Raw genomic sequence first — 22,172 nt, 5'->3', positions numbered from 1 at the left:
AACTGCTCTAAAGAAAGTCTACTAATTATCTTTAAAATGCATATAAAGTTTAACACAAGAACTACTGGTTTATAAGAAGTCCCCTTACTCGATTTGTAATTTACGTGTAAGGATTTCATGGGTGCTGGTTGTAAAAGCCCCGAAGCAGGCCCAGGTCTCCCGCCTCCAAAAATGCACCCAAAGGCCAAGGCGCCCGAGGCCCGGGTCTTGCGCGGCATCAGCCCCCTACCCACCCCACCCCACCCCACCCCCGCCCCCGGCCCACCTGCCCGCCGCTCCTCCGCCGCCCCGCGCCCGGCGACTGGGAAAGGTCACTGCACTGCACGGGCCGACCCCCCGCAGGTCCCACCCGCCGCCCCTGCGGGGTCCCCTTGTCCCCGGGCGCCCAACCCCAGCGGGCCCGCCGAGGGGCGCCACCGCGGCGGTGGGGGCGGCCGGCCGGCCGGGGCGACAGCTGGGGGGGCGGCCCTGACCTTCCCGCGCGATCGATGGGGCGCGGCTCAGGCGGCGCGGAGCCGGGGCGGCGCTGACCCCCGCCCGCCCCGCTCCCGCTCCCGGGCGCCGATATAAAGGGGCCGCGGCCCCACGGCCGCTCAGCCCCAGCCCGGCGCCCACCATGGCCACTCGGGCCCTGCTGCTGCTGCTGCTGCTGCTGCTGCCGCCGCCGCCGCTGCTCCGGGGCTGCGCCGCGCGCCCCGCGCCCCCCAGGTGAGCCCGCGGCCCCGGGGCCCGCGCCCACCCTCCCCCACCCCGCCCCGGCCCTGACCCCCCGCGGCCCCCTCCGCGTCCCCTCCGCAGGGCCCCGCGACACTCGGACGGGACTTTCACCAGCGAGCTCAGCCGCCTGCGGGAGAGCGCGCGGCTGCAGCGGCTGCTGCAGGGCCTGGTGGGGAAGCGCAGGTGAGGGGCGGCGGGATGGGGGGGGACCTGCCAGGGGGGCTCCCCAACTCCAAACTAATTCTGACTTGGGGTGGGGAGCAGCGAGCAGGACACAGAGAACAGCACGGCCTGGACCAACTCTGCGGAGGGCCACCTCTGCCTGCTGTGGTCAGACGCGCCCACCCTGCAGGCCTGGTGAGCACCAGCCCCATCCCCCATCCCCTGCCCCGTAGCCTCCCTCCCTGGGGCACTCCAGGTCCCAGGCACAACTGGACACAGCGATGGCCCAGGGGCCTGGGAGGGTGAAACTGTCAGCGCTGGTGACCAGAGAAGGCCCAGTTTCGCCAGGTGGGCAGCAGTCTCCAGCACCAAGCCCCCAACCCCTAACCTGGCTGTCTCTGCAGGATGCCCCTGAGGCCCCTCGAGGATCAGGCCTGGTCTCCCCAGATGCCTCTTGGACTGAGGGCTGGGGTCATGGTGTCAGAGCCGGCCATCCCTGCTGCTGAGGGGACCCAGATGAGGCCCTGAGGAAGAAGGAACCTCCCAAGGGGAGCTTGGACAGGGGAGGGGGCGGTTGCAGTTGGCACCAATAAAGGAGCAATTCAGACCCTGGCCTTGTGAGCCCGCTCTGTGCGCCGTCTGGGTACCATCGAGGAAGCTGCGCCAGAGGGAAGGAGAGACCCATCCTCGGGATTCCAGGACCGTGGCCATGCCCAGCTGCCCTTTAAACCTGGGAAGCCAGTGGGGAGCCTCATCTTTCCGCTTCCTTATCTCCTGCCCCATCCACTGAGCTCCCTGGAAGCCGCCCGGCACCTCTGGCGTCCACACAGCAAACATTCAGGGGCTCTGGGGGGGCTCAGATGTCCCCCAGCTCCTGCCCCAGGGGGCAGCGGTGAGGGGGCAAGGAGGCTCGGCCAAGCAGGAAGAGGCGACAGGCAGGACCCAGGAGGCCACTCCGCAGTGAAAGGGCCTGAGCATGAGTCTTGGCTCTGGGTCCAGGCATGCAGTCTGGATGGGTGGCCTGACCTCCCGGGGCCTGTGGAGCAGGGCCGGTGATGACACCCCAAGTGCCAGGCTGCAGGAGGCCTTGTAGGACCACGGGCTCAGGGTTGCTCCGCGAAGGTGTCTCAGGCGCTCACGGCCTGGGGCCTGGAGGTGCGAAGGGCTCCGCCAGACCCGGCACAGCAGCCCCTCCCCCACCCAGTGTCCTCTCCCAGCTGGCGAGCTTAGGGGGCTGAGGAAAGATGGAGGTGGGGCAGCTGGGGGCCTGTGCCATGGGCCCCTCACCAGGATGCCCCTCTCTAGGGACCCAGGGTCCCCCCGCCAGCTGCCAGCTGCCCCGAAGCACTGCCATCCTTGTCACTGTGACCCCGCCCAGCCCCCTTGGAAGAAGCCGGCTTGTTTCTGGGACAGGCAGGAGAGTCCCTAGGACACATATAGCCTTTCCCTTCCAGACCTAGAGGGTTAAACTCCTCGGGGAGAGGAGGTGGGCCCGGAGGGGAACACCTGCGGCCTGAGCCTGAACCTCCCGAACCGCCTTAGGAGCTGTGCCCACGAGGGTTCTGGCAGAGGGGCCCAGCAGAGGGGCATCCCAGGTTGGGGGGGAAGTACAGCAAACACAGAGGCCCACCCCAGCCCCAGCCCCAGCCCGCCCAGGCCCCCGGTGCCCGCCCACCAGCTCTGGGTTCCTCTGTCTTGGGGTCTGTGGGTTGAGCCCCTGTCAGCCCCTGCATGTGGCCCGGTTCCGGCCGGGTAACCACCTGGTCTGCCCCTCCTGGCAGCCGGCGAGGCCTGGCCGGCGGCCGGCGGGAGCCCCCTTGGTGGAGGCCAGTCCTGTGGTTGGTCCAAGGCAGTCGTTGTAAAGGATCATAAAGTGGGGCGGCGCCTGGCAGGGGCGAAGTTCGCCCAGGCAGAGACTGCGCCAGCAACACAGCCGCTCAGAGGGTCCCAGCCGCCAGACGGGCCCACACCCTCCCCCGGGGCCGCCCGCCTGCCGAGATGGTTACTTGGGCCCTACTGCTTCCTCTGCTCGTGGCCGTGGCCCAGGCCCAGGGTACTGGGGGCAGTGGCAGAGGGGCGGGGCGGCAGGCAGGGGGCTGGCAGGCACCGACCCTTCCTCTCCAACTTCCAGTCTGCTCTGTGAAAAAGACCTTCTTCGAAGTCAATGAGAACACGAGTCCCGGGCAGCCCCTTCTCAACATCACCATCCCTGAGGGCCAGCAGGTGACCCTCGGACCGTCGTCCACCCGTTTCGCATTTCGGATCCAGGGGACTCAGCTGTTTCTCAATGTGACCCCGGACTACGAGGTGTGGATGGCGGGCCCAGGGCTGGCTGGGCCCATGGGGTCAGCGGGGGTGGCCAACCCTCCATGGGACCCAGGCGGCCACCCACACTCCTCCCCAGAGAAGGGCTCTCTGGGGATCTTTGGGTCTCAGTTTGCCCAGGGGGCCTCTCGGGCCCCCAGGCTTGGCTGAGGGCTGGCCCTGAGGGGCTGGGGCCCTCGGGGGACGAAGGTGCCTGGGCCCCGCCGCCCTCTGGACTCAGCACGATGACAGGGACGCTGGGCGAGCACCTGCTGCTCTCGCCCTCTGTCTCGTCACCTGTGGAATGGGGCGGGGGCGGGGCCAGCTGCCCAGGGGATTCCCACACCTGCCCGCCTCCGCAGGAGAACTCAATGCTGGAAGCAGTCCTGGAGTGCAAGAGGGATGACACTGTGGTGAGTCTGCCCCCCAGACCCCCTCCCGGCATCCCCACGTCCCCACCGTCCCCGCGATGCCCGAGGGCTCCGGCTTGGACCTCTGTGCCCTGCTCTGCCTGGCCCACGGTCACTCCCTGGCGACGTCACCCAGTGGTGTGTTTCAAGTGTCACCTCTGTGCCGGCAACGCCCACACTTCCTCCAGGCCAGACTGTGCCTCGAGCCGCAGACTCACAAACCCGGCCCCGGACGGACATCACACCCCACAGACACCCCCACCCCGAGATCCAAGGCCCCCCCAGAGGCGCCTTGCCCTGCCAGCTCAGTCCTCACCTCCCCCTCTCCACACTGGTCCTCCAGCAAATCTGCCTGGCTGACTGGGCCTGACACCAGCATCTTCCGGCTGGTCCATCTGTTCCCCTCTTGGCCCCGCCCACCCCAGTCCACTCTCCGAATGGCAGGACAAAGATCCTATCCAGTAAAGCAAGCAGCGGTCCCTGCCCTCCCAAATAAAGCGAATGAAGGCCCAGCGGCACGCTGTGCCCCCCCGCCCCCCACCCCAGCTGCTCCCTGTCACCTCCTTGGAGAGGCGCCCGCCTTCCCGGCCCCTCGCAGCAGCCAGCTCTGTGGTCTCCCTGAGCCCCGTGGGTGCCCCCCGCCCGACGTCACAGCACACCACCCACAAATAACTCAGGATGAGCCTCTAGCGGACAAGGCCGCTTCTTCTTAACGCGGTAGTGTTGTCACATCCGGAAAACGCAGGGGCTCCTCAGCAGCGCAGCATCCAAGGTCCACAGCCCCCAGCTCCAGAGCAGTCTTTTCACAGTTTCCTGCCAGCAAGGCCCACCCAATGCAGCTGGTTGATGTTCTTCTCACGTCTCTTTCAACATGTGGTGTCCTGATTTTCCGTGAGACTTATGCTTGAAGAAACTCGATTGTTTTGCCGTTTTCCTCATTTGGGGTTTTGCTGGTTGCGCCCCCAGTGCCAGCATTATTTTTCTCCAGAGCATTCCCACCTTCTGGGCTTTTAAAAAATTACTTTCTGTTCCTTGTCTGTAACGCCCGCTGGAGCGGGAGCCCCAGGCAGAGAGCTGTCTTGGGAACTGCACCCCAGCGCCTAGTATGAGCTCACGGCCGCTGGGCCGGGGACCCTCTTCCCTCCCGCAGGTGACCCAGCTGAAGGTGCTTGTGTCAGTGCTGGATGTCAACGACAACCCGCCCACGTTCCCCTTTGTAGTCAAGGTCCAAAGGGTGCCAGAGGTGAGTGGAAGGCAGCAGCGGTTCACGCCATCTGGGGCATCTGGCGCCCGGGATGGGGGCCAGAGGGCAGAGGGCTAGTGGCTGGGGGTCTCACCCTGGGGGTCACGGGCGTGGCCAGACCAACCCCCCTCCGTCCCCCAGGACACTAAAGTGAATGCCCTCGTCATCCCCGAGACAGAGCTGAAGGCCCAGGACCTCGACAAAAGTGACATCCTGTTCTACACCCTCCAGGAAGTGACCCCGGTCAGTGCCCCCAGTCCTTCCCTTTGGGTATCCCCACCTCTGCGCGTCCTCCCGGGGTCCCAGGCTGAGTCCCCCACCTCCCCAGGGTGCCAGCGGCTTCTTCTCTTTGGTGGGTGCGAACCTCCCAGAGCTGCGGCTGGACCGGTCACTGGACTTCGACAGGTGGCAGAACATGACCTTCCAGCTGCTGGTCCGGGTGAGCAGGCCACTCCCGCCCTCGTCCCGGATGCCCACGGCCCCACCCGAGCCGCTCCAGCCCCAGGCCCCCGGGCCTGACGGCAGGGCTGCGGTGTTGCAGGACACGCGAGAGGAGAACGTCGAACCCAGCCACACGGCCACGGCCACCTTGGTCCTGGAGGTGCAGCCCGCCGACCTGCGGCCCCCCTGGTTCCTGCCCTGCATGTACTCTGACGGTTTTGTCTGCATCGAAGCCCAGTACCACGGGGCTGTGCCCACAGGCCACGCACTGGTACAGGGGGCGTGGAGGAACAGGCCAGCATGAGCACGGGCCTGGCTGCCACGGGGCCAGAGCTGGTTGTGATTTTCAAGCAAATGTGAATGACTTTTCGTAAACCAATCTTGCCCCACCCCATGGTGGCAAGTGGGACACAGGGCCTCTGAAATTCCAATGAGGAAACAGGGTCCAGCTGTCCTTAGGGCAGAGCCAGCCAGGCCCCTGGGACTCAGTGAGGGACCCCAGGGACCGAGCTGGGTCCCTGACTGCCCCCTGGGGCTACCCCAGGTCTCCTTGAGGGGAGCGGGAGGGGCTGAGCGGAGGCCACGGCACCAGCTCCACGGCATCCCCTCCCCTCCCTGTTGCTGCAGTCAGGACCCCTCATCCTGCATCCTGGGCCCATCTACGCCGTGGACGGGGACTGGGGCATCAATCAACCCATTGTGTACAGCATCTTCAGGGGTGAGTGGGCACCAACCAGCCCCCAACTTCTCTCTCCATGCAACACCCTGACCCCGTCCCCACATGGGCAGAACCAGCTGGGACACTGGGACCTCAGGCCTCCAGAGGGGACTGCGGCCAAACCCTCCCGCCGTCCTCCCAGGAAACGAGGACAGCTCGTTCTCCATTGATGCCGGCACAGGCAACCTCACCATGACCAAGAGCATCCCTAGCCCCAAGACCTTCCTTCTGCTGGTCAAGGTGGGTGCCCGCACAGGGCCAGGTCTCCACGGGCCCTTCCTGGGCCCCTGGCTACAGGGCTCACCCTTCAAGGACCTGCTGGCCACTGCTGCCTCTCCAACCCCCAGGGCGAGCAGGCGGATCGCGCCAGGTACTCGGTGACCCAGGTCACGGTGGAGGCCCGGGCCGCCAGTGGGAGCCCGCCCCGCTTCCCCCAGAGCCTGTACCGTGGCACCGTGGCGCTCGGCTCTGGGGTAGGCGTGGCCATCAAGGATGCAGCTGCCCCCTCCCAGCCTCTGAGGATCCGGGCACAGGATCCTGAGTTCCCAGTAGGCACCGCCTGGTCCCTGGGTCTGCCCGGCCTCCTGCCGTGGGGGGGTTGGAACGGTCTGGGGAGCAGCCTGGGTTCAGGACTCACTGGGGCCACGTCCAGGACCTCAACTCGGCCATCACGTATCGGATCACCAACAACTCTAACTTCAGAATGGACGGGGAGGCTGTGCTGACTAACGCTTCACTGGTGCACGCCGGGGTCTTCTATGCAGAGGTGAGAGACGGGCAGTGTCTCCGAGGGCCAGGGGTCAAGCTGGAGCCCAGGAGGGACAAGCCCCCTTCCTGCCCAGGTTGAGGCCAGGAACACGGTGACCTCAGGCACGGCGACCGCGGTCGTGGAGGTTCGAGTCTCAGAACAGGAACCCACCCCTGCAGGTGAGCCTCCCGGGGACCCTGGGTTGGCTCGGGGAGGGCTTCTTGCTAGGGGGAGTGGTGACCCTGAGCCCTGGTCCTGGCCCCAGGCCCCCCCACGTCCCCAGAGACAGCAGGAACAACCAGAGCTTCCAGCGGCACCACGTCGGAAGCCCCCCGGCCCCCTGAGCCCTCTCGGGGGTCCTCCACGACCAGCTCTGGGGGGGACAGCGGCCCGCACCCCTCCTCCACGACCAGCTCTGGGGGGGACAGCGGCCCGCACCCCTCCTCCACGACCAGCTCTGGGGGGGACAGCGGCCCGCACCCCTCCTCAGGCACGACTCTGAGGCCTCCGGCCTCCTCCACGCCTGGGGGCCCCCCCAGTGCGGGAACCAGCCCCTCCCCCCCATCAGCCTCTCCCAGCGGGGGCTCAGCACAGACCTCGAAGCCAGGAACCTCTCTGCCAATGTCCCCTGGGCCCAGCAGGACCCTCCGGCCCGCAGGTAGCACCACCATTTACCCTAGTTATCCTCATGCTCTCTGACTCAGGACTCTGGGTGGTCGCTGTGGGGTAGGGTCCACCCCAGGTCGGCCCAGCACGACCATGGGGACCACGAAACCCCAAGGGGGGTCTGGCGAAGAGACAGGTCCTGGGGGGCCCCAGGAGGGAAGCTAGGGAAGATGTATGGAGGGTGGGGCAGAGGCCAGACCTAGGATGCAGCGACCCCCCCATTCCCAGGGCCATTCAGCCCACGGGCCCCGTGCTACCCTCAGCTCCCTGCCTGGCATGTTGGCCCCCTACCTCCCACCTGGAACTGGTGGGCACTGACCCCCTGCCCGCTCCCAGCAGCCCGGCCTCTTGGGGCTCCCAGGGAACACACGGCTCCCTGGCGGGGGTCAGTGGCGCCCACTCCTCCAAACCTCATCTCCGGTGGCCAGGCGTAGCTTGCTCTTCGGGTGTCCCGAGCTTGCCCCAGGCTGGCCTGGGAGTGCTTGCGGTGGGACAGCGAGCGGGCAGTGGTGTTGCCAGCAGGGACGCCTGGGACCGGAGGAAGCAGCCCGGCAATGGATGGCAGTCCAGGCATAGACCACGTTGAGGACCGGCGCTTCTCGGTGGTGGAGATGGCGGCGCTGGGAGGGGTGCTGAGTGCACTGCTTCTTCTGGCTCTGATTGCCCTCACAGTCCTCGTCCACAAGCACTATGGCCACCGACTCAAGTGCTGCTGTGGCAAAGCGCTGGTGAGGCCCTCGGGGTGGGGGAAAGGACAGGAGAGAGGACAGGGAGCAGCGGAAAGATGGAGGGGGCGGTGGGGAAGCGGCAGGATGGAGAGAGAGGCAGCGTGGAGGCCAGGAGTCCATCCGGGAGATGGAGGGCAGAGGTGAGGAGAGACGGGGCGTACATACCATAGCCCACCGATGGGGCGGAGGGCAGAGAGAGGCAGGGCATCCAGCCACCTGTCTCTGGGGGAACAGGGGTGGTCTGAGCCCAGGCCTGGTCTGGTTGACTGCTGGTTCCCGCCTGCCCCCCAGGAGCCCCAGCCCCAAGGCTTTGACAACCAGGCCTTCCTCAACAACCCCGACGAGGCCAGCTGGGCGCCGGCTCCTAGCCCCTCATCCAGTCCCGTCCCGCCGGCTCCCCCAGAGCCTGCACCCCCAGAACCCAAGCCCCCCAGCCCGGAGACCCTCCGCCGAGTCCCTGAGTCCCCCGCGGTGGCCCTGGATGGGGACGGCCCGGCAGCTGTGAGGTCCATCCTGACCAAGGAGCGGCGGCCTGAGGGTGGCTACAAGGCGGTGTGGTTTGGCGAGGACATCGGGGCCGAGGCCGACGTGGTGGTCCTCAACACGCCTGCCTCGGAAGTGGACGGTGCTGGCGATGAGGGCAGCGAAGGCAGCGGGGACGAGGGCGCAGAGGCGGGCCCGCGCGGGGGTGCCCAGGACGCGCCTGGCTCCAACTCCGTCTACCTCTAGTGTGGCCGCCCCTCCTCTCCCGGCGAGTCTGGATCACCGGAGTCGGCTTGGTCGCTCTCCCCCCACTCCATTGCACAGAATAAAGTGACATTTTCGGATCTGCGGGGACGCGTGGAGTCTGCCCCAAGGGGTTGCCAGTGGGGGTGGTCAGGACGTGGTCCATTCGCTCCCGCCCTGCACTGAGTCCTCCTCAGAGGGACCGCCAGGGGCGCCGTGGGGTCGGAGAGGGGTGGGCGGGGTCGTTCCCTGCCCAGAGCGCCGGGTGCTGTTTCCCGTAAACCACCTGCTGCGCCCGCGGGGCTTCCCAGGCTCGGTGCCAGCTGGTGGCCAGGAAGTTCCTTTCCTTGTCTAACCACGGCCGACCCAACACAGAGATTCTTCCCCTGGGGGAGGCAGAGGAGCCACGTGGCCAGGAGCCACCCTCAAGGACACTCATTTGGGAGAGCATGGGCCCGGGGACCTTCCAGGGGGTCACACTCCTGCGTCTGTGGGCTACAGTGAGGGCAGTAAACACGCTGGGGCGCCCTCAGAGGCACGTGGTCCAGGTGGCTGGGCTGTGACGGGTGGTGCGGGGTGGAGGGGGGAGGTTTGCCCCAGTGCGACAGGGGCCTGCAGGCCCTGGGCCCCGGGCAGCAGGTGGGGCCAGTGGGTGCACAGGACAGAGGCAGAGGCTGTGGACGCGACCCAGAGCCACGGAGTTAGGGACGGAGCCCCCTCCACTGGCTTCCTCAGGGGCGACCCTCAGTCAGGACTTCAGCCCCGACCACCGCCACTGTCCCTTATGCATCACTGGCGTTTTTTCCTCACGAAAACGCATTTCCGATTCCTTTCCAAACATTTTAATCTCGACAGTATTCCTGCCTGGACAACTGTCACCGGTAAGAATCCAAAGAGCAGCTGCATCTCCTCCCACGCACCCCCCTCACCCGCTCGTCCGCTCAGGGACCTGACTGGTTTTGTTTCTGATCCCGGGGTCCCCAGCTTATCCCACTGCTTCTCCCACCACGTTGGTTGCTGGCGCCCCAGCCCCCCGCAGCGCTGGGTGAGGGAGGGGAGCGGCCGGACCCCGAAGGGGCTGTGCCCTGCAGCAGCCAGGGCCCCAGTGCAGCCCCCGCCCCCGCCCCCGCCCGCGGTTGCACGTGACTTCCCCGGCCCCGGCCCCGCCTCCGGCCCCCGCCACCATAAAAGCGCTTGCTCCGGAGCCCCAGCGGAGTGGGTGCCCGTACCAGGTACTCGGGACTCCCAACCCACGCGAAGCGAGAAAGGCAGCGACGGCCGCGTCGGACCCCGGGTTCGCTCCGCGGAGCAGTGACCAGGAGGGGTGGGTAGATCGGGTGACGGCGAGGGGCACGGGTCCGGAACTGGGGGACCTGGAGGCGGAGGTCGCGGTGACGCGCGGGGCGGGACGGGGCGGGTTAGGTTTCGTTTTCCCGCAGCGCGCGGTTTCGTTTTCCTACGGTCGTTCCCGTCTCGCCCCAGCAGGGCCCAGCCCGGACGCCGGCTCGACACGTGTGACCCCTCGTGTGCCCGAGGCCCCGCCGCATCTGTAGGCACACCCATCGCCTCCTTGGCCAGGACTCACCTGGGCAACACCGTGGCCAGAAGCCCTCAACTGCCATCTGTGACCCCAACACTTGGCACCCCAACACCCGGGACTACCCGTGGAGACTCACGCGGAACCCTCCTCTCAACCTGCGCCATCCCCCGACTGCCCCCGCGACCCCAACCCTCGCCGCGGAGGGCGCGCCGTTCTCTCTACTCCCAGCCTTTGCGGAGGGAGCAATGGCCGTGGCTCCCGACGGGTGAGCCCGCCGCCCTGCCCGCTGCCGACCCCACCCACGCCCCCGGTGGCCCGCGCGCGCCCTGACGCCTGGCTGCTCCGCCCGCAGGGCGACCCCGCGCGTGCTCTTCGGAGACTGGCTTCTGGGCGAGGTCAGCAGCGGCCGCTACGAGGGACTACGGTGGCTGGACGCGGCCCGAACGCGCTTCCGCGTGCCCTGGAAGCACTTCGCGCGGAAGGACCTGGGAGAGGCCGACTCGCGCATCTTCAAGGTGGGACCCCAGCCCCGCCCGGGGCGGGGGCGGGCCGGTCCAGGCCCAGGCCCGAATGTCCGGGCCGCGTAATCCACTCAGTCTCTCTCCCCAGGCCTGGGCTGTGGCCCGCGGCAGGTGGCCTCTCCATAGCAGCGGAGGTGCCCGGCCGACCGCCGAGAGTGCGCTCCGAGCTTCCTGGAAAACTAACTTCCGCTGCGCGCTGCGCTGTACGCGGCGCTTCGTGATGTTGCAAGACAACTCGGGGGACCCTACCGACCCTCATAAGGTGTACATGGTCACCCCCGAGCCGGCGTGCGAAGGTGAGGAGGCCACGGCAGGGCTGCCGGCAGGGAGACTTGGCTCTGTCCCGGGAGCAGCCGCTGGGTGGGATTTTCCGTTTTAGAAAACTGGCATGGGAGAGGCTGGTGCCAGATTGATGGGGGATGGCGGGGCCGGGGTGAGGGCGTGTGGCGTGGCTAGTGGGGACTAGGGATCGCTGGGAGGAAGCTTATGGGCCTGTTGGGATCAGTGAAGGGGAACTGCGGTTGAGCTTTGAGGAGCTGCCCAGGGATTCACACCTAGGTGTCCCACTCCAGAGTCGCAAGTCCAGTGTTCCCCCAACCCTAATTCTCCCTCAGAAAGCCCAGGCATTAGCCAGGGGGAGGACGAGGCCCTTGAAGATGCCCCACCTACAAGGGTAAGGTCACTCTGCCCTCTTGGATCCCACCTTGGGCTGCCCCCTCACTGGGGCTGGGGAGCTGTTGATTTATGCTGGGACTGTCTGTTCTCTCCTGCAGGACGGGCTTCTGGGGCCATACCTGGCAGCAGATGCTGGCGAGAGGCTGGGGCATGGGCTGGCCGGGCTGAGCCCTGAGCCCTGTGCCCCAAGCCCAGCTGGAGATGCTGGGGACCTATGGCTCCAGGCTCTGCAGCAGAGCTGCCTGGAGGACCATCTGCTGAAAGCTGCGTGTGGGGTGGAGTCGATAGTCCCTGAGGCTCCTGGTGAGGGGCTGTTGGAGGGGGTGCTCTGCCCTGCGGGGCTCTGTGTGCCAAGGGGAGGGACAGGCAGGACAGCAGAGTCCCTGGGGAGAGAGGGCCCGGGGGAGGGGGGTCCCCAGCAGGGACGGTGCTGGCCAGAGGTGGGCCACCATCCCTGCTGGGCACAGCTGAGCCTCCTCAGGTCCAGAGCTCCCTGCTTGGGCGTTGTGCCCGCCACAGTGAACGTGGCGCCACAGCCCCAGGCCCAGGTAACAGGAGCTAGGGGACACGTGGAAGGAAAAGGGAGGAGCCGGCGGCTCGGGTGCCAGCTCAGGCCTGCCTTCCTCTCCAGACACAGGCCCACCCCCAGCCCCCTGGCAGCCCCGAGAGGCGGAGCCCCGCACCACAGCCTCCCCCAGTGCCTGCACCCTGATGGCAGGGCATCTGCACGTGGCTGGCCCCACCTGCTCACAGCTCGGTCTGCACACACTGCCCAGCTTGGGGGCCCTGGACTTGACCATCACGTACAAGGGCCGAACAGTGCTGCAGGAGGTGGTGGGGCGCCCAAGCTGTGTGCTCCTGTATGGCCCCCCCGGTGTAGGTGGTGGGGCTTCAGAGCCCCAGCGAGTAGCCTTTCCTAGCCCCGCCGAGCTGCCTGACCAGAAGCAGCTCCACTACACAGAGAAGCTGCTGCAGCACGTGGCCCCCGGCCTGCAGCTGGAACTCCGGGGTCTCAGGCTGTGGGCCCGGCGCCTGGGCAAGTGTAAGGTCTATTGGGAGGTGGGAGGGCCCCTGGGCTCGGCCAGCCCCTCCACCCCCGCCTGCCTGCTGCCCCGGAACTGCGACACCGCCATCTTTGACTTCGGCACCTTCTTCCAAGGTCAGTGATGCACCCGCCCTGGGGCTGAGGGGCCTCCCCGCCTCCCCCCAGCCCCCTCACCAAAGCCCTGTCCTGCAGAACTGGGGGAGTTTCAGGCCTGCCGGCGCCGGGGCTCCCCTCACTACACCATCTATCTGGGCTTTGGGCAGGACCTGTCAGTGGGGAGGCCCAAGGAGAAGAGCCTGGTCCTGGTGAAGGTGAGGTGGAGGGTCCCTGGGGTGGGGGGGGAGGGAGGCTGCACACAGCCCTCCCCCAGCCTGACCGCACCCTCCCCACAGCTGGAGCCATGGCTGTGCCGGGCATACCTGGAGGGCGTGCAGCGCGAAGGCGCGTCCTCTCTGGACAGCAGCAGCCTCAGCCTCTGCCTGTCCAGCTCCAACAGCCTCTATGATGACCTGGAGCACTTCCTGGAGCACTTCCTGATGGAGGTGGAGCAGCCCGGCTAGGCTGGGCCCCCAGCCCCTCCCGATCTAATAAAAAGATCCCAAGAACCAGTGCTGGTGTCCTGACCAGGGGCAGGCTTGAGACGGGGGCTTGGAAGGGGCACTGTGGATGCAAGGTCCACCCCACTTCACGGGAAGCCCGCGACCTGTGGGCCCAGGAAGGGAGCCCCCTGCCCGCCCCCACGTAGGCCTCCTGTGCACACCCGTTCTCCTGACTTCACAGTGAAGAAACTCAGGGCACGCTTTAGAACCAACAAACTGCTCCAAGAGCACAAGGGCCCCTCAGGACACATGTTCCCCCCTGCCCCCAGAGGGGGCAGCACCTGGGGCCCCTCCGCCGTGAACAGGGCTCCATCTGTGCTGCACCCAAGGCCTGTCCCTGGCCTTCGAGACCCGCCAACACTGCTCTGCCTGGGAGGTGGCGGACCTAAGTGTAAACCCGAGCAATTACTTATAAAACACAACGAGCAGACAGGGAATCCTGGGACCAGATGGTTGTGTGCGGGAGAAGCGCCACCCACCCGCCCTGCCGTTTCTCATCACCAAAGGCTTCGCCTTTCAAGTACGGAGCCAATCAAGACATTTCTAAAGATAATCCGTTTTTGATAAATTAGAACACAATGGGAACAATGTGTGTCTATAATATACATATAAAAGTCCAGTTTTAAACCGTGAGCAAGACATGTGCACAGACCACGTGCGATCACAGGAACCCTGAAAACGGGAGGGCGAGTGTGCCCGGAGTTTTCTGCTTCGGCTGCTCCAGCCAGAAGGGCCCCGGGCAGGCCTCAGCCCTCGGCACCCTGGGCAGGCGGCTCCTCACCGGCCTCGGCCCGCCGGTGTCTGCGCATGTGCCTGTACTTGTCCACGTAGGCCTTCACCAGGTTGCCCACCTTCACGGGGTTGATCTCCCCACTCTTGCTGTGGCAGATCTGGGGGAGGGGGACACAGTTACCCTGACGTCCCTTCACACCTGCACAGTCAGGGATCACGGGGATGGGGCCCTGGGGACCACACTGAGGGACAGCAGGCAGCCTGACGTGCGCCTGCCTGCTCTGCCCTCCTCGAGAGCTGCTGAGGGTCCCACTGAGATCAGCTGGCATGTTCACCTCTCAGAGTCTCACTTCCTACCCGCGAGCTGGGTTAAACATCTTGTGTCATTTAGCCTCTTTAACTAAAGTCACGAGGACACAGTCGTAAGCCCCTCACAAACACCAGCATTTTACACCCCCCCAAGCATCAATGAGGCGTGGCTACAAGTGGCCTGAAGCTGCGGCCAGGATGTGGCCGAGCGACCCTGGGGCCGGAGCCCCTCTCTGGGCTCGCGGACCCCACACCCACCTTCTGCACGGCCTTGCGCAGAATGTCCTTGTACTCGTCCTTTGTCACCTCCCTCTTCTGGTAGAAGGGCTTGATGGCCAGCTTCACCTCCTCCACGGCCCGCTCCTGCACGTGCAGCTTCTTCATGTACTAGAAGGGAGGACACCTGTGAGACCACTGGCCCCTGGCTTTCCACCCACCCACCCGCGCCAGTCCCTGGAGGAAGGAGGGGCGGGACTCACCTCCTCGTTCTTGGTCTTCTCCAAGGCTGGCCTGGGAGCAGCTGTCCTCTCCTCGGAGCTGTTGGCAGCAGCGGTGGTCACGGTGGCAGCATGACCAGCCGGCTCTGAGGCTGCAGCCAGGATGGTGGGCACCGGGGCCGGGCTCTGGGCTACCCCGCAGCCCATCAGGGGCAGGCTCCCCTGCAAGAGGAACTGGACCGCGGGCTGGCTGACAGGTGCATATGGTGGGACACTCGAAGGCAGAGCCAGGGTGGGGGGCAGGTTCGGGCTCTGTACCTGGGTGAGAGCACAGTCCGCTCAGCCTCCGCAGAGCTCGGTGCCCCAGTGCCCCCGGCAACACGCTCCCAACCCCCACTCCCAAACCACTAAAAGCCCCGGCAGAAAGGGGCTTGTGCGTGAGGCCCTCAGCCCCAGCCCGGCCCAGCTCGAGTGGCCTTAGCCCAAGGCCACATCCCTCCAGCCCAGGCGCCCACCTGAGAAGGGTCAGCATCAGGAAAGCCAGGCTCTGGAAGCGCATAGCCAGGGAGAGGGGGCTCAGAGAAGGGAGCCTGCTGGAACGCAGCCACGGGGCCCCCGTCCTCGGTCTCCCGGGGCTTCTGCGGCCTGTGAAGCGGCGTCCCTGAGGGCCAACACAGGGGGGTGGGTGCTCTGTGGCCACGCCAGAAGGCTGTTTCCTGGCTGGAAAATTCCAGAAAAGCATCCCAGCAGCAAGAGCCACAGGTCAGGCCGTGGCCATCTCCCTGCATGACCAAGGAGGCCCGTGAGCCATCCAGGGAGAAGACTCCGTGGTGGTCGCTGAGCCATCCTTGTACCCCGCCCCATTGCCCCGCCCCGCCCCACCCCGCCCCGCCCCGCCCCGCCCCACCCCGCCCAAGCGCCTACTCACGCAGGCCTCTGTCCTCAGCCAGGGCACCGCTCTCCACCTCCTGGAGGTCCCAGGTGACTCTCTTCACCAGCGCCTTAGCCCGCAGCAGGGGGTTCTGAGAAGGGCCCTCCTCCTTCCCCGCAGGCGCCCCACCTATGGCTTGGCCTCCCAGAGCGCAGGGAGCTGTGGCTGCCTCGGTCGCGTCCTGCTGGAGCAAGTGCTTCTCTAGAGGGCCCTCCATCCTGGGCGGGGGCTGTACCACATCTTCACCGTGGATCCGAGACACCTCCCTGCGGATGATGGCCACGGCCAAGCCAGCATCGTGCTGCTGGCCAGCCGGGGGCCCAGTGGGCTTGGGCAGGAGGCCTCGCTCTGGGGAGGAGTCCGTGCTCTCCGGAGAGGGTGGGGAGCTCATGTCATCAAGCTGCATGAAGATGGCTTCGTTTGAAAAGTCCTCGAAGAGGTGCCCCGCCTCCACGGAGTCACCGTAATCCAGATCCTCGGGGGGGTACTCGGCTGGCACCTCCAGGACTGGGGGGATCTTTGTGGGGGGCTTGTCGGCCTCGGACCCCTCCAGCAAGGCGTCTGTTCCTGCCAAGGCCAGGGGCCTGGCCGGGGGCTCCCTCTCTGGCCTGGGCTCCCCCTGGGGAAGGGGTGCTGGAGAAGCCTCTTTTGGGGCCAACTTCCTCTCTGGGGAACGGGGGCGGGGCCGTGGGCGCTTCTCGCGGGACCGAGGCCTCCGGTGCTCCCGGGGCCTGTGCTCGGGGCTGGGTGACCTGGACCTATGCCACCTCCTCTCCCGGGAGCCTCGCCTGTCTCGGAGCCGCGCGGCACTCTCCCTGTCTGGCCGCTCCCTCCTCTCCCTGGGGTGCCTGGGCCTCCGGGCTCTCTCCAGGCTGCTGGGGGGTGAGCACTCCCTCCCCCGAGACCGGGACCCCGACCTCCGCCTCTTCTTCCTCCTGCCCTCGCGATGCTCATGGGAGGAGCTGCCGGAGCCGGAGCGGGACCTCCGCCGGCCTCGGCCCCAGGAGCCCCTCCTCCTCTCCCTGCTCTTGTCCTTGGCCTTCCTCCGCTTGGTGCGCTCACGGCTGCTGGAGCGGTCGCTGGAAGACCTCCGATCCCGGGCCTTGGGCCGGTGCCTCTTGGCCTGGTCCTCACCTGCCGGTGGCGATGCTGACCGCGAGCTCCTGTCCCCGGAATGGGATGAGCGGGACCCTGAGCGGGCCCTCCGGTGCTCCCTGGTGGCGACCCTCGGCCTCTGGGCTTTCTTCCCGCCGCGGGAGCTGGACCTGGAGCGGGAACGGGTGGGGGACCGCAGCTCCACGACCCTGTGGGTGGTCGCGGGCAGGGCGTCCGGACTGGGTGGGGCGTCTGGCTCCACCGCAGTCACACAAGTCACCGTCCGCCCCTCTGAGCCAAAGAAGGAGCTGCGGGGTGGTGGGTCCTCGTCCCCCCAGGGCTCCGGCGGGGACGGCCTCTGTGCCTGTGCCGCGGGCTCCTCCTCGCCCTGGAGCTCGGGCAGGCTGCAGGGCCCCTGTGGGGGCTCAGGCTCCTTCCCCATGCCGGTCTGCACCGTGTAGGAGGTGACGCAGCGCACGGGCGGCAGCGCTGGGGCCTTGGGGCTGTCAATGGAGATGGTGCGCGTGATCTCAGAGGGCAGGAGGCCAGAGCCCGGGTGCTCAGGGCTGCTGCTAGCCGAGCTGGAGTCAGAGCCCGTGGGGTTGAAGGGGTCATAGATCTCGCTCTTGAGCTGCTTCGTCTTCCTGACGGAGAAGAGGGGCACCGGGCTCTCTCTTCTCTGCACCTTGCTGTCCACGGGCCGGAACGTGTTACAGAAGCCGGGGCTGAGGACTCTGCCGGAATGGGCTGTGTTCCCAGGAATGTTGATCCTGAAGCTCTCGAAGGTGGAGCCGACACCCTTCCCCCGGGAGGGGCCCAGCGGGGCAGGGGGCTGGGGGCCGCCCCCAGAATGCGTGCTGGGCTCCCGAGCACCCCTGCTGCTGGGCTCACCCTCCGCCCTGGCGCCACAGCCAGGCTGCCCGGGGCCCTCCCTGCCCGTCAGCCGGCTGATGCAGGAGCTGGGAATCTCCACTCTCTGCCCGCCGGCGGGGACCTCGCCCACCCGCCTGTCGTCTCTCCTGATCTTTGGTATCCTGGGGGCTGGTCTCGGGGCCTGTCCCAGCACTGTGCTCTCGGAAGGCGAGTTAGAGCTACCATCCGAGGTCTTCAGCGCCGCAGACCTCAGAGGCGGAGGGTGCTTGCTGTCGCCGTTAAATCGGGGGCCGTCACTTTGTTTTAAGCTGGGTCTGCTCACGCTGGACAAGGTCTGAGGCTGGCCTGACTGAGGGGTCACCAAGGAGTCCAGTCTCACAGCTGCCCCCAACGTGAGCGCAGGGACATGGGCGGGGGTGGGCAGGGCCGGGGGTGTGCCTGGGGTGGCCCTGCCTGGACAGCTGGACCCCAAGCTTTCTGGCCCGCTTCCTGACTGAGTCCCTCTGGGCTGCAGGCAGGCCCCAGACCCGGTGCCTTCTGCCCCTCTGGACGGGCCAACTGAGTTTCGCTGAAAAGAAACTGGCGCTAGAAGACAAAAGGCAAACAGCCATCAGTCCCCGCCCCGTCCTTACAAAGCTCCACCCTCTCAGAATGCCCTCCCAGCGGTGCACGGTTCCCACTCCCGCTCGCTCTGGCTGAGCGCAGGGACAGGCCGGAGGCTCGCTCTGCTGCTGCCCACCAGCCCCTTCTGCTTCATACACTATCTTCACGCTATTTGTGGATCAGAAAGGGGTCTGAGCCCGTGATGGACCCTTGAAAACAGGGTAGCACCCCAGTCTACCAATGACCGCGCCCATGCAGCCCACCCTGCCCTCCACGGCCAGAACCCCCCAGGCCCGAATCCCGCTGGGGCCCAGATCCGTGGAGAGGGCTCCACGCTGGTTCCTGGGGCTGTGAGAACAGACGGCGGCTGCTGACAGCAAGGAGGGCCTGCGGGCTGCCTGGAAACTCCCCCAGCAGATGTGTTATCAGAAAGCGACGCGACAGGCATCTCCAGTCCCTCAGCACCCTCACCTACACTCGGAAGCAAACCCTAAAGCCGCTGGGTCACCACACGACTGTCCCTGGAGGAACGTGTGTCCTAATCTCCAGGCATGCAGAGGTGGGGGTGGCGGGCCATGCGCAGAGGCTCCTCACCTGCCCTCTTGGCACTGAGGGAGCCGTCGCGGTGGATGACGATGTCGGCGCCGTTCATCATCAGGAAGCTCTGGCCCGACAGGATGCTCCCCAGCAGGTCAGGGCTGGGGTCCGCGTCCACTTCCGGCTGGGGCGCCATGGCGGGAGCGCTCCTCCTGCAGGGCAGACCCGGGGCAGGCCCAGCCGTCACGGCCCTCCTGCCCACGCGCCTCCACACCCAGGCAGCAGGCAGGGGCCCCGAGGGGAGGGGTGAGACCCACCCGGCAGCTCCGACTAAAGGAAGATGGGGTGGGGGGGGGTGGAGTCGTCTGAGGCTTTGGCCTCGGCTCCACTTACTGACAGGCAGGAGCTCATGAGCAACGCCGACTGGTAGAGTTGGTTAAGTCTTTCTTTTGGAGGGTCAAACAGAGAAAAAGCTTGGCTCCCTGCCCGGCCCCTCCCTGCTGTGGGCTCTGCAGAAGAGCTAGGCACACGGAGGCAGCCTCTGGGGTTGTCACCTCATCCCCGCGCCCTTGGCTTGGGACTGGCCGCAGCACTTCCTCACCCAAGAGCCAGAGGACAGGCCACAGGAGAGGCCGTGGGTGCCGGGTGGCAGAGCGCCAGCCCAACATGGAGCCTGCGGTCCTTGCACGCCTGGGGCCCCACCCCGCACCACCGCCCCGGCCATCCTGTCCCCCAGGACACACCTGGAGAGCCCCATGGAGACGGGCCTGGCCACGGGCTGGTGCGACCGCAGGGCTGACCGGGACAGGATCCTCCTCTTGGCACTCAGAGGGGAAGCAGGGCTTGCAGATGCCTCTTCACTGCTGGAGGAGGACACAGGTCAAAGGGCACGGGGTGACCCTGCACATCGAGGCCCAGGGAGCCACCCCCCAGCCTCTCAGCAGTGCCTGGCACAGGCGGGCTAAGCACTGCCCCCACGGCAGCCCTTGTGACTCAACACTGAACCCAGGCCCCGTGCAGCGGTCTTCTGTCAGCAGCTGCCGAAGTCTCTGAGCGGGCACGGGGTGGGGGACAGGCGTGCGAGTTAGAGCTTTCTCCAAATTAGGGGACGAGTAGGTACAGAATTCTGAGAACAACTCGGAAGCAGGAATTTCACAAATACGAATTCTGAGGGTGAGCCAGGCCTCCACCAGGGGCGACATGCCCACGGGCCTAGGAAAAAAAGTGAGCCCCCCAGCTCCCCCTCTGCAGTCACCTGTCGAAGGGGTCCAGCTCATAGGGGTCTCCAAACAGGGAAAGAGAGGCTGCCCCGATGTCTGCACGCATCAGCCCCAGAGAGGGGTCTGCAGGCTTGTACACCGAGGGGATGCAGGCTCCATGGGCTGGCCTGCGGAGGCCCAGCGTCCGCGCGATGCGGGAACGAGCTGTGGCTTCATTCTGAACCCAGGGGACAGAGGGAGAAACACTGATCCACAGGGCTGAAATCCACAGCCTCCATCCCAACCATGAATCCGCAGCACCAAACACTGGGCCGAGTGGCCACAACCCTGCAGCCTGAGGGTCACGTGTACTCATCACACGTGAGGACCCTGCCTGGGCCTCACCCCCACCCGGCTCACACCGGGTGCTGGCACCCCAGGGAGCAAGCGCCTTGACGGGTTGTAGCCCAGCCCCCTGCGCCCCCGCGGTCCCAGAAGCCGCTCTGCGGGGCCCAGAACACATCTTGTCTCAGCCCCATCTTCAATCCGTGCTGCAGAAACGTGCATATTTATCGGTGAATCTCTAAGTAATTATAAGAAAAGGGTCCTTCTACGACTCCCACTATCTACCTACACACAGGATTGAAGCTCGCCCAGTGTGACCCCCCCATCCGATGCTACCTTTATCTTCTTCCCTTTACTCTTCTTCACGCGGCCCTGCCGTCTCCTGGACCTTGTCCCCGAGCTCCTGCTCTTCACAGATGATCTGGACTGGGTTTTCCTTCTTCCTGACACTTTCTTCCGTCTTCCTACAAAGAGCACGTTGACAGCACGCACTTCACTGTGCGCCCCACCCCAGGTGTCCCCCCCAAGACCCAGCGGATGACAACTGTCCATCCCGGCCTGGGGCCTTCCTCTTTTTATTTTTTTTGTTATAGGGTTTTACATACTTCGCCACAGAGGAGGGGAGGGGGAAGGCAGCGCAAAGCAAAAACAGAGTAGGTCTGAGCCTACTTTGATTTGTAGACCTGATTATTAGAACCAGCAGATTATTTTACACAATTATGAAACAAAATTAAATTAGAAAACACAAACCCTAATAATCAAAAGTAAAAGGAAACACTGGCTCCCAGCTCTGTATCCACTTGGTGGTCTCACCCTGGAGAAGCACTCTCCCAGAGGCTTGGAAACAGACGACCTCACGGTACGTGTCCACTAAAACGTATCCTGAGGATTACATTGCAAACCCAGCAGCATTCCGTCCCCCTCAGCCACCCTGGGGCGCTACAGGCTGACTGGGGATGAGCCATGGCAGGCACAGGGCGCCCTCGTTCTGTGATGCTCCAGCACCCCCGAACTCTCAGGAACCCCAGCACAGAAACAGCAGGTTCCGGGAAGACGTGTGCTGTTAAAGCAATTCCACTACACTTGAATCTGTGACCTCGTGATGAAGCTAAAAGCCCTACCTGATCTCCACTGAAGGATGCTACAAGCAGCTCGGGGGTTCTGAGAACTGCTCAACAAAGGAAACAGACGGAGGCGCCAGCGAGCCCGTGCTGTCCACGGAAACTGCACTCCTGGAAGCAGCCCGTCAGGAGGAAGCCTCTCCTTCACCTCCTCCGTGACTTCATGGATCTGAGACCTGAGCCCCGGGGCTGCCTGACTGTGAACAGAGAGCCTGGCGGAGCTGCCCGCTGGGAGGACCCCCAACCCCAACCCAAGCAACCCTGCAAACACCCAACCAACCCAACAAAACACCCACCTGCACCTGAGCCAGCCTTGGGGCTCCAGCCGCCCAGCTGGAGCAGGTGAGACCTGCCCACGAGGGATGCGCCGGGACAGGACACCCTGCATCACCCCCAGTCAAGAGGACACAGAGACACTTAACAGGCAGCCACTAGCGCAACACAGATCTCCTTTGGCTCGCGATTCAAGTAAACTATTTTTTTTTTAATTCCATCACAATTTGTGACACAATTAGAACTTTCAACACCGACCAGCTATTTCACCGTGCTGTGGAATTATTGCTCATCTCCTTGGGTGTAACAACGGCCTCGTTGTTAAATCAAAAGAAAGACTCCCTCTTCCAGAAACATACTGTGAGACACTTAGAGGTAAAATGAGGATCTGCTTCAAAATAACAGAGGAGGACGGGCTGGAGACAGACGAAGCAGCCCCGGCCAGGAGTCGCCAGGCCACGGAAAGACGGTCAC

General features: G+C 65.6%; 4 protein-coding genes across 4 annotated transcripts in view; 3 read left to right on the top strand and 1 right to left on the bottom strand.

Moving 5' to 3' along the window:
* Positions 1–616: 616 nt before the first annotated feature.
* On the top strand, positions 617–1,407 carry SCT (secretin; the record flags this gene model as incomplete). The annotated part of the gene is made up of 4 exons (XM_079709448.1): positions 617–708; positions 799–900; positions 982–1,074; positions 1,284–1,407. The coding sequence occupies 4 exons, from the start codon at positions 617–619 to the stop codon at positions 1,405–1,407; spliced, it is 411 nt and encodes a 136-aa protein (XP_079565574.1).
* A 1,470-nt stretch (positions 1,408–2,877) lies between these two features.
* CDHR5 (cadherin related family member 5) lies at positions 2,878–8,866 on the top strand (the record flags this gene model as incomplete). The annotated part of the gene is made up of 15 exons (XM_079709447.1): positions 2,878–2,932; positions 3,011–3,186; positions 3,546–3,596; positions 4,744–4,836; positions 4,978–5,079; positions 5,165–5,275; positions 5,378–5,548; positions 5,905–5,995; positions 6,138–6,235; positions 6,343–6,543; positions 6,648–6,761; positions 6,838–6,922; positions 7,009–7,401; positions 7,932–8,137; positions 8,429–8,866. The coding sequence occupies 15 exons, from the start codon at positions 2,878–2,880 to the stop codon at positions 8,864–8,866; spliced, it is 2,385 nt and encodes a 794-aa protein (XP_079565573.1).
* A 1,782-nt stretch (positions 8,867–10,648) lies between these two features.
* On the top strand, positions 10,649–13,249 carry IRF7 (interferon regulatory factor 7; the record flags this gene model as incomplete). The annotated part of the gene is made up of 8 exons (XM_079708356.1): positions 10,649–10,668; positions 10,756–10,918; positions 11,013–11,220; positions 11,539–11,597; positions 11,698–11,902; positions 12,231–12,758; positions 12,837–12,955; positions 13,037–13,249. 8 exons carry the CDS (start codon positions 10,649–10,651, stop codon positions 13,202–13,204), a joined length of 1,470 nt encoding a protein of 489 aa, XP_079564482.1. The 3' UTR covers positions 13,205–13,249.
* A 530-nt stretch (positions 13,250–13,779) lies between these two features.
* PHRF1 (PHD and ring finger domains 1) overlaps positions 13,780–22,172 on the bottom strand; it is a 28,389-nt gene continuing 19,996 nt past the window's right edge. Inside the window, exons 10-18 of the mRNA XM_079708171.1 lie at positions 20,641–20,768; positions 20,016–20,197; positions 19,504–19,623; positions 18,818–18,972; positions 15,650–18,205; positions 15,237–15,382; positions 14,764–15,039; positions 14,543–14,671; positions 13,780–14,133 (exon numbers count right to left, since the gene is read on the bottom strand). Coding sequence (XP_079564297.1) covers positions 13,990–14,133; positions 14,543–14,671; positions 14,764–15,039; positions 15,237–15,382; positions 15,650–18,205; positions 18,818–18,972; positions 19,504–19,623; positions 20,016–20,197; positions 20,641–20,768 — 3,836 coding nt within the window. The 3' untranslated portion in view covers positions 13,780–13,989. The remainder of the gene's footprint in view (positions 14,134–14,542; positions 14,672–14,763; positions 15,040–15,236; positions 15,383–15,649; positions 18,206–18,817; positions 18,973–19,503; positions 19,624–20,015; positions 20,198–20,640; positions 20,769–22,172) is intronic.

This window comes from Hyperoodon ampullatus, assembly GCF_949752795.1.
Source record: "Hyperoodon ampullatus genome assembly, chromosome: 7".
Classification (NCBI taxonomy): domain Eukaryota; kingdom Metazoa; phylum Chordata; class Mammalia; order Artiodactyla; family Ziphiidae; genus Hyperoodon; species Hyperoodon ampullatus.
Note: the sequence above shows the minus strand (reverse complement) of the source record. Positions and strands in the feature narration are given on the sequence as shown.